Source organism: Rutidosis leptorrhynchoides, chromosome 3 (genome assembly GCF_046630445.1).
Source record: "Rutidosis leptorrhynchoides isolate AG116_Rl617_1_P2 chromosome 3, CSIRO_AGI_Rlap_v1, whole genome shotgun sequence".
Lineage (NCBI taxonomy): Eukaryota > Viridiplantae > Streptophyta > Magnoliopsida > Asterales > Asteraceae > Rutidosis > Rutidosis leptorrhynchoides.
The window spans coordinates 574,929,212-574,940,267 of NC_092335.1; the positions used below are offsets into that span (position 1 = coordinate 574,929,212).

The 11,056-nt window shown below is 34.3% G+C and overlaps 1 protein-coding gene across 1 annotated transcript in view; it reads right to left on the bottom strand.

The window, feature by feature from the left end:
• LOC139902114 (uncharacterized) overlaps nt 1–8,700 on the bottom strand; it is a 63,604-nt gene extending 54,904 nt beyond the window's left edge. The window contains exon 1 of the mRNA XM_071884770.1: nt 8,284–8,700. Within this exon, the coding sequence (XP_071740871.1) occupies nt 8,284–8,700 (417 nt within the window). The remainder of the gene's footprint in view (nt 1–8,283) is intronic.
• Nucleotides 8,701–11,056: the final 2,356 nt, after the last annotated feature.

The following is an 11,056-nucleotide window of genomic DNA, read 5'->3' on the forward strand; positions in this document are numbered from 1 at the left end:
TTTGATCTATGAAAGGTAAGGGAAAGTGATCTTTTCTGGTGGCGTCATTTAATTTTCTATAATCAATACATACACGCCATCCTGTTACAGTCCTAGTAGGAATAAGCTCATTTTTCTCATTTGTAATGACAGTCATGCCACCCTTCTTAGGCACGCATTGAACTGGGCTTACCCATGGACTATCAGAAATTGGATATATCAAACCTGCATCTAGCAGTTTAATAATCTCTTTCTTAACTACATCTTGCATATTAGGATTTAGTCTTCGTTGGCGTTGCACATACGTTTTATGACCTTCTTCCATAAGGATTTTATGTGTGCAATACGAAGGACTTATTCCTTTAATATCATGAATCTTCCATGCAATGGCTGGTTTATGAGCTTTCAACACAGAAATGAGTTGTGATTTCTCATTTTCAGTAAGAGAAGACGATATTATTACAGGTAATTCAGATTCACCATGTAAATAAGCGTATTCCAAATGGTTTGGAAGTGGCTTTAACTCTAATTTTGGAGGTTCTTCTATCGATGATTTATATCGATATCTGTCTTCTTCTTTTAGCATTTGAATTTCTTCTGTTGTTGGTTCATATCCATTAGCTATAAGTGTAGCTAACATTTCAGCTTCATCAATTGGTTCATTACCTTCTCCTAAAGAACATTCTCCTGTTCCTTGTAATTCTGGAAATTCTTCTAATAATTCTGCATGTGCATCTATAGTTTGAATATAATAACATGTATCATCTGCAGATTGTGGTTGTTGCATTGCTCTATCAACTGAAAAGGTAACACTCTCATCCTCTATACTTAGGGTCAGTTTCTTACCGAACACGTCTATCATTGCTTTAGCCGTGTTTAAGAATGGTCTTCCTAATATGAGAGGAACTTGAGAATCTTCTTCCATGTCTAAAACAACAAAATCTACTGGGAATACTAAAGTACCAACTTTAACTAGCATGTTCTCCATTATCCCTCTAGGATATTTTATTGATCTATCGGCTAGTTGTATGCTTATTCTTGTTGGTTTTAATTCTCCAAGGTCTAGTTTAGCGTATAGTGAATACGGCATTAGATTTATACTAGCACCTAAATCTGCCAATGCTTCTATTGAACTAAGATTACCCAGAAAACATGGAATTGTGAAACTTCCTGGATCAGATAGTTTTTCTGGTATCTTATTCAACAGCACTGCTGAACAATTAGCATTCATAGTAACAGCCGAAAGTTCTTCCATTTTCTTTCTATTCGTGATTAGATCTTTCAAGAATTTAGCATATCTTGGCATTCCTGAAATTACATCAATGAAAGGAAGATTTACATTTATCTGTTTAAACATATCCAAGAATTTGGATTGCTCGGCTTCAAGTTTTTCCTTCTTCATTTTACTCGGATAAGGAAGTGGTGGTTGGTATGGTTTAACATAAGGTTTATCCTTAACTGTGTTATTTTCATTAACCTTTTCAACTACCGGTTCTTTTTCCTTATCTTGATCAGGTTGTGGTTCTTGTGGAGTAGGAATAGTTTCATCAGAAGTTACAGGTATTTCAGGTGGTTTAAGTGTTGTACCACTTCTTGTGGTAATAGCTTTAGCTGTTTCATTCCGGGGGTTAGCGTTTGTATCGCTTGGTAGACTTCCCGGTTTTCTTTCACCTATTAACCTTGCTAGGTTACTTACTTCTTGTTCCAGATTTTGAATAGAAGCTTGTTGATTTCTAAATGCTTGAGCATTTTGTTCATTGGTTTGTTTTTGAGATGTGAAAAACTGTGTTTGAGTTTCAACTAGCTTCGTCATCATATCTTCTAAATTCGGCTTTTTATCATCGGTTTGTTGTGGTGGTTTGTTTTGAAAATTCGGTCTTTGCTGATTATAAGTATTATTGGATACTTGTTGATTGCTAGGACCTTGTTGGTTGTTGTATGGAATATTTCGGTTATAATTCTGGTTTTGATTGTAAATCGGTCTTGGCGGTTGATAATTATTCTGATAATTATTTCCAGGCCTTTGGTTTATGTATGAAATATTCTCTCTTTGTTCCATTGTTAATTCAATACTGAGACAATCTTTTGTCAAATGTGGTCCTCCACACTGCTCACAACTAATTCGTATAGCATGAATATCCTTAGTCATCTTTTCCATTCGTCTCTCGAAAGCATCTATCTTTGCGGAAATGGAATCTAAGTCATGGCTAGAATCGGCTCTAGCTGCTTTAGATGATCTAATGATATCTTTTTCTTGGTGCCACTCATGTGAGTGGGAAGCAGTATTATCAATAATTTTGTAAGCTTCAGTTTCGGTTTTCTTCATAATCGAACCACCAGCTGCTATATCTATATCTTTCCTTGTAGTGATGTCGCATCCTTGGTAGAATATTTGTACTATTTGACAGGTGTCTAAACCATGTTGTGGACATCCTCTTAACAACTTTCCATATCTTGTCCACGCCTCATATAGAGTTTCATTTGGTTTCTGTGTGAACGTAACAATTTCTGCTTGAAGTCTTACGGCTTTAGATGCAGGAAAGAATTGTTTAAGAAATTTGTCAATTAAAACGTCCCATGTATCGATCGCCCCTTCAGGTAACGATTCCAACCAATCTTTGGCTTCTCCCTTTAAAGTCCAGGGAAATAACATGAGATATATCTGTTCATCCTCTACTTCTCGTATTTTAAATAGTGTGCAGATCCTATTAAAGGTACGTAGATGTTCATTTGGATCTTCCTTCGGCGCACCACTAAATTGGCATTGATTAGTCACCATGTGTAGAATTTGTCCTTTGATTTCATAATCTGGCGCATTAATGTCTGGATGAGTAATTGCGTGACCTTGGCCAGTGCGTTTAGCTCTCATTCGGTCTTCCATACTTAAAGGTTCCAGATTCTCCATAATTGAATTTGTTGAATCGGTATCACTAGATGCTTCAGATTTAATGGTTCGTTCCTCAACAATCTCTGTTTGAATGATTGGTGGTTCCGGGGGAAAGTTTAATGGTTCAGGATCTACGAACCGTTCCTGAATATTTTCTGGATTATCAATTGTGAGTTTTGTTTCAAAAACTGGATTATCGGAAATTTGAACTGAAGTACTTGGTCGACTGGATGACGATTCTAAAAAAAAATCAACGGCGGTTATATTTGTTAAACGATGTCTTGATCGAGTTACAGGTGGTGAACGTACAAAAGGTGATGAACGTCTTGCTCGGTGCATTCACAGAATATCCTATTAGTTTTTAAAAGGAAAGAAAAATTATAATAAGTTATCCAATCAATAGACTTTTCTGATTTTGCCCACGTTTCGAATAGCCAAAAGATGCAGCAGAGGGGCAGGATTCGTTTGGTCTCAATATAATTGAGGACTGTTTGGCTCCAATAACCCGGTCCACGTACAAATCCAACTATTACTACGAACCAGAAAATTTTGATGTCTATCAATTTAACCACTTAAAATAAATTTTCGTAATTTTAAGAAATTTAGAGAAGAAGTAGAAAAAAATTCTAAGTCCTAAAAACTAGAATGGCGAGAAATAAGAGAGAAAAAGAGTTCGTCGCAAAAGGTCGAAAAAGAAAAATGGTTAAAAAATAAAAGGTGACGGAAAAATAAAAGAAACTTATAAAAACTTAAAAATAATTAACTAATTTAACCTTATTACTACAACTAACTTAAAATTATAATCGCAAATTGATATTACTAATTGGAATGATAATTGATACATAGTAAAAGGTGTAAAAATATTAAAGCTTACAAGAAAAACTAAATCCCAAATGGAAATAACTTAAAAAGAAACTAAAACTTAAAAAGGCGTCGCAAAATTCTAAAGCACCTAAATCTTAGTCTAAAGAAAAAGCACTTAAGGAATTCTACGGCAAAGCCTAAAAATCTAGGAGTAAAAATAACTAAAGCAAAAACTAAGTTTAAAATTAAATATGAGCTAAAAATACAAATATTACGCTACAACGATTAAAAAGGTACAAAATATAAAAATATACAAAAAGTTGTAAAAAGTACAAAAAATATTATTTTTATATTATTTATTTTACTAAACTATTAATTTTACAATTTTAATAAAACTAATTAAACAAAATACATAAATATAAAGTAAAAAGTAAAAATAAAACTAAAATTAATAATAATAATAATAATAATAATGTTTAAATAATAATAATAAATAATAACCCGTGATTAATGCGGTTTTAGGGTTTTTGTCCGTGTGTCAGAAGCCCTCCGCGAGTTGCGGTGAATAAAGAGGAAAACCCCGCGAGTCGCGGGGTTCAGGAATTCAGTTGACAGGACTTACTTTTTACGCGTTTTTCTTTTTTTTTTTTTTTTTTTTATTTTCTGTTTTCTGTTTTTAATTTAAATAAACGATTTTTAATAAAATTTATATTTTTATAAATTAAAATAAAGATAAAGAAACTTATAAAACTTAAATATTTAACAAAATCCTAAAAATACTTATATTTTTGTTTTTCTTTTATATTTTTGAATGATTAAAACGTAATTTTTACAAAAACGACTTTTAATAAAAGTAAATAAAAATCTTTTTTTTTTTTTTTATATTAGCGTTGCGCTTCCGGCTTTTAAGAGTCGTTCCCCGGCAGCGGCGCCAAAAATACTTGATGTGGAACGAGGTGTATATAAAATAGTTATTATTTTTACTAGAAAACACTATTAAATACGATACAATTTTACACAAGATATTTATTTATTTATAGAATGGATATACTTAAACCTTGCTACAACACTTATAGGCAGTGTACCTAATCGTACAGTAGTGTAGTTTTTAGTAAGTCCGGTTCGTTCCACAGGGAGATCTTTAAGCAAAGCTCAACGCTATATTAGTTTACTTTTATAAAAATACAAATATATATATAAGTAATATTATTATTATAAAGAGGGGTTTTTACCGTTTAATGACCGGTTTGTCGATTTTAAAACTTTAGTCGCAGTTAAAACCTAATGTAAAATATAAAATAAATACAAGACTTTAAATTAAAGCGTAAAGTAAATAATGATAATGAAATTGCGAATAATAAAAATGCGATAAAATAAACTTGCGATAATTAAAAAGTACGATAATTAAAAGTGCGATTAAATAACAATAAATAAAAGTGCGATAATTAGAAGTGCAATTAAATATAAAATAAAGGAAATATGATATAAAAGAATTATGCTTATTTAAACTTCCGTAATCATGATGTTTGACGTGTTGATTTTAGTTTTATGCCCATGGGTTAATTGTCCTTTGTCCTGGATTATTCAATATGTCCGTCTGGTTTTTGTCCATAACAGTCCATCAGTCATAAATATAAATTGCAAGTGTCCTTGTCAAATTATTATTATACCCGAAGATAAATATTCCAACTAATTGGGGATTCGAATTGTAACAAGGTTTTAATACTTTGTTTAATGAATACACCAGGTTATCGACTGCGTGTAAACCAAGGTTTTACTACTTTGTTAACAATTACACCAATTACCCTTGAATGTAATTTCACCCCTGTTTTAATTATTCTAGTGGCTATTAATCCATTCCCGTGTCCGGTTAAATGAACGATTATTCGTACATATAAATACCCCGCCCATCGTGTCCGATCGAGTGTAAATGGTAATTTATAGGGACGCCCAATTGTAAATCTTTATATTAACATTAACAAACTTTCATTTAGTTAAACAAATATAAAGCCCATTAATAGCCCATAGTCTAGTTTCCACAAGTGTCGTTCTTTTGTCCAAACCCCAATTATGGTACAAAGCCCAATTACCCAATTTTAATAATTAGCCCAACATCACGATTACTTCGTTTTAAATAAGCATAATAATAACTTAGCTACGAGACATTAATATAAAAAGGTTGAACATAACTTACAATGATTAAAAATAGCGTAGCGTTACACGGACAGAATTTCGACTTACACCCTTACAACATTCGCTAACATACCCTTATTATTAGAATTATAATTAAAATTAAAATATAAATTATATAAATATATTACTTCGTATGAAGAGAAAAAAAAAAATGATGATGATTTTGATCAGAATTCGGGTTGATTTATAGCCAGGAAAGATTTTTGGGGCTCCGCGACTCGCGGCAAAAACCCCTTTAAACTCCGCGAGTCGCGGAGAGGTATTTTCAATTTACTCCCTTGGAGTTTCTGGCTGCCGACAGTTTTTAATATATATATATAATATATATATAATTAATATAATTAATTATATATTATATTATATTTATATACATAGTTAACTTGTAATTTTTAGTCCGTTGCGTCGAGCGTTAAGAGTTGACTCTAGTCCCGGTTCCGGATTTTCGAACGTCCTTGCGTATAATTTAATATCTTGTACTTTGCGTTTTGAATCTTGTACTCTTGTGATTTCGAGACGTTTCTTATCAATAATTGGAACCTTTTTGATTGTCTTTTGTTCTTTTGAGCTTTCTGGTCGTTTGCGTCTTCAAATCGTCGAATCTGTCTTTTGTCTTCACCTTTTATTATTTAAACGAATATCACTTGTAAATAGAACAATTGCAACTAAAAGCTTGTCTTTCTTGAGGAATAATGCTATGAAATATATGTTCGTTTTTAGCATTATCAACTACAGTGAAAGTTCTTTAAAAGTTTGGATCCTTAGGGAAAATTGGATCTTTGAGAAAATGTTTTAAGATTTTGAAAATGTCAATGCTAGTTTTTAGACTAGACACGTTTTCCAGTTTTAACCTCAAATTCCGGTTGAGGGTAACTGAAAACCGAAGTCTCAGTCAGCGATTAGCAAGCTATCCGCCCCTATGATTGTAGTATTATGGAACTCTTAACCGGGCACCCCCTGACGCGATATAAATATCGGTCTTGCATGTCAATTTGTACAATTTAGATCAAGGGTTAAAACTGCGAAGACTGGGCTATCGCGCGGGACAGATCCTGCTCCAGCTTATATACTGTAATTGGTTTTACACTGGATAGCTCCTTGGATTTACCCTACTAAGTTTATTTTCGGGTTTGAAAGTTCAAGACTTTCCCTTCCCACTGTACCTTATATCGTGAAATGATATTGGTATGAAATGACATAGTTTAGGAAGTTTTCTATATCAAGTAAGGCGACATTCGAAAGACTTTACTTCCTTCAAGGATGGACTAGATGCATCCTTTCCGTTTAGTGACTTTTATTTCTTTTATTTCCAAGCCAAAAGTACTTTAATCGTTTTAATTTTGAAAAACTTTGTGATAATAATTCGAAAAGATTAGTAACATCCCCCATACTTGGCTTTTCGCTAGTTCTTTTAGTTCAAAAAAAATTAAAATTTTTCATAAAATGCGACAAATGCGACAATAAGCCAAGTTGCATTGCATATCCGAGAGAATTACCCCCTCCCCCACACTTAAGATTAAGTAAGGCCCTCATTACTTAAAATCAGAAATAATTTAAAAATTCACGAGGGCATTAGTGTGAAAAGAGTTCGATAAACCTTGGCATAAAGCCGGAGATCGTGAAATGTAAGTGAGCGATGGCACTGAAATTAATGCCAGCATAAGAACATCGTTCATTCCTTGATCTCTATCACAAATTCTAAATTGATTGTACTTCGCTGAACTTAATGCCATCATCACTAAACCTTAACAATAAGAAATAAACAACCACACAAAATAAAATAGATAAAAGTGGTGTATTTAACACAACCACCACAAACGTCAAGCGTACAACATAAATATTTTAATTATTACACACCATTGTTTTAAAAGAAACAATTCTGAAAATCACCAAAATGTTACCAAATAGGGCACATGAGCCCTCTAATTGTCACCAAAGAAGTTACCAAAAGGCCAGCCAGAGTAGGTGCCCGAACCATCATTCCTAGGTCTTCCCTGCGGGTATTGCTCCTCAAAGTGTCTTTGTGCATCTTGCATGGCTGCTTGTTCCTCATATAATGGAGGACTAGGAATTCGGTTTGGTGTGTGGTAATAGGTCGGATGTTGGTAGGAAGTAGCATAATATTCTTGTGGGTTTTGCATATATAAACCAACATTATGGCGAAGCCAATTGCCCCTGTAATTCCCCCACCTTTGGTCATACCTTACCGCCCTATTATGCTCGCGTTGTTCTTCATGATATTGGTTAAATTATTGCCTTTGTTGCTCATATTGGTCATCCCTGTGTTGATAACCTACCTGCATGTCATGAAAACCAGAAATCACTTCCTCCAACTCTTCTTCCCTTGACCTTTGTGTCCACCTACGCCTTCGCCTTTGAGCTTGTGGTAACTCTTCTTCAGTTTCAGGTTCTTCCATACGAACCTCTTCCTCCGCATCATCTCTTCCAACACCGCTACCACCCGCTTCATGATCATGGGCACGTGGTGGTTCGTTTACCCTCGGGACAAATGGAATAAGCCTTTGATGATTATTATAGCTCAAAAATTCTGCATTCAAATAATAAGTCTTGTTTAAAGGCTTCATTATTGTACTGTTTGGAATCAACCGAGATAAATCGACACCAAAATGCCTAGCAATCTGGGTGATGTAATGCCCACCAACAATCTGATTCAACCCTCTATCTGCCCTCGAATTATCAAGATAACCCGCCAAAGTAGATGGAATGTCGACACTGCTTTGGTTGTAGATTTTGTCTACAAGAAAAACATCGAGACGTGTTACCTTATTAGTGCCATATTTTATTGCATTAAACGTACATGCAACTAGCCGATGAAGCATTCTTTTGTCTTTATCATTTATATCGGTGAACTTGCTTCAGCTAGAGGAGAATTGAGTATTGCTCATATCGTTCCAAAACGGGCGTGGATCATAAGAATCGTCATAATACTCGGATGATCGTAAATAAGCATTGAGTTGGTCATCATCTAGTTCGATATACAGCTCGAATATTCGGGCAAGCTCAATTTGACTAAGTTCCCGATCGATCCCAACTAAACGAAATCTCATGAAGTTTTGATTTGCCGGGTCCATAATGAGATCAAAACGTAAAGATGCTATGAATTCTTTGCATAATTCCGGGTATATGACATCATTGAACCGCATAATTCTTTCCCATGCCCTGATTGTTATTAACCTGCCAATTAAAATCCGGTATTTAACCTCTAACATTCTCGACACTCTATCATATTCCCTTGCTTTTACCAATGGAGCCGGGTCAAAATACCAAGTGGCATCACATGATTTGTTCGCTACCCAATTATATGCACTTGCGTAATCCGGATGGTCCCGAACATAAGCTAACCAAACCCTTGGATCATTTTGATCCGATGATCCTTCAGGTGAAGGTTGTCGTTCATTTGGTGGAGAATTTTGTTCATCTGAAGAATCTTGTTCTTCTCGGTACCTGTGTGAAGGTTCTTCTTGTCGTCGATTTCCCCTTGATCTAAAGTTGTACTGCACACATAAAACATACACCAAAACAAAAGAGGCGCATAGAAAATAGTATGCATTAGTGTGAGTTCATCATAAATCAAGTATATGTTCAAAAATACATATAGCACATAATCATGTTAATCATTCATGTAAACATTTTCTCAAAAGATCCAAGATCAACATAACTAGTCTAGCGTTCTAGAAACCAAATTTGAACATGAACCTCATATCATTCTCATCCCTTTAACAAACTATCACATTAGACATAAAGTAATGGAAACTTAACAATTTTCAAGTATTTATATCAATTAAGAACCAAAATATGTTAGATTTCCAAAACATGAACCATGTCATGATCAAAATGTGATACATACTTATGAAGTACATAAATTATCTCAAACATTCACAAACACTTAGCTAGGAACCAAATTCAACCAAATTTAAAGCCAAAATTCGGATTTAAATTTTACATAAACCCTAGAATCATGAATATACCCTAAAAACACAATGTAATATGATTTCAAGGCATACAAGGTAATTATAACAACCCAAAGCATGTTAATGTTTATAACAATTATCAATTTAAGAAAACCCACATAAATTTCTTAAACAATCCAAAAAATTAAGCATGAAATCGAATTATTGGAAAGAAAATTAAGTGGAATCATATGAACATACCCTAGGCATCTTGATTTAGGCTTTGATTTGAGAAGAATTGGTTAAAAATTGAAGAATTGAAATGAGGGTTTGGAGTGTTTTAGAGTAAAAGATAAAATGGATATGCAATTTTTGGGTAAAGAATGAATGAAATCGAGTGTGTGGTGTAAAAGAGTAGATAAAATCGTGAACCCCACAAAAATTTGAAACAGATCCGAGCAAAATTGGAGAGTGCGCTGAGCGCACACTTTGGGGTGCGCGGCGCGCACTAGTGCTCCGAGCTAAAAAAACTTCTGACCAAGTTTTTACAAAGTGCGCTGAGTACACATATGAAGTGTGCGCGGCGCGCACAGTTGTTTTTCAGGTGTTTTTGCATTTGGTCAGTACAGGGAGATTGGTAACAGATTGGTGATCGTAATGGCATTCAACAAAAATTAAAAATCAATCAAAATCATGTAATTCACACAAAAACCTATTTTTAACATTTGTGAAGGTTTTAAAAACGAGTCGCTTCACCCGACTCTTCCCCCAAACTTAGGTAGCTTTGTGGTTGAAAATGAGTTTTACCTCATCTTCAATGTTCATAGGTCCGTCAACATATAGTTTGACCCTGTGTCCGTTTACCTTAAACGTATCACCCTTTGCATTCCTTAATTCCACCGTTCTATATGGAAAAACCTTGTTTACAACAAATGGTCTCATCCATCAGGACTCGAGTTTTCCAGGGAAAAGTTTAAATCATGAGTTGAATAACAAAATGCGATCACCCTCTTTAAAATCTTTCGGATTCTTAAGACGGTTATCGTGCCAAACTTTGGTCTTTTCCTTGTATATGAGCGAGTTTTCATAGGCGTTATGTCTCAACTCATCCAACTCATTTAGTTGGTTTAAACGAAGGTTTCCCGCGTCTTCAAGATCGAGATTACAAGTCTTAAGAGCCCAATGTGATTTGTGCTCTATCTCCAAAGGGAGATGGCATGCTTTCCCATAGACTAGGCGGTAAGGTGTGGTTCCAATAGGAGTTTTGTAGGCGGTTCTAAATGCC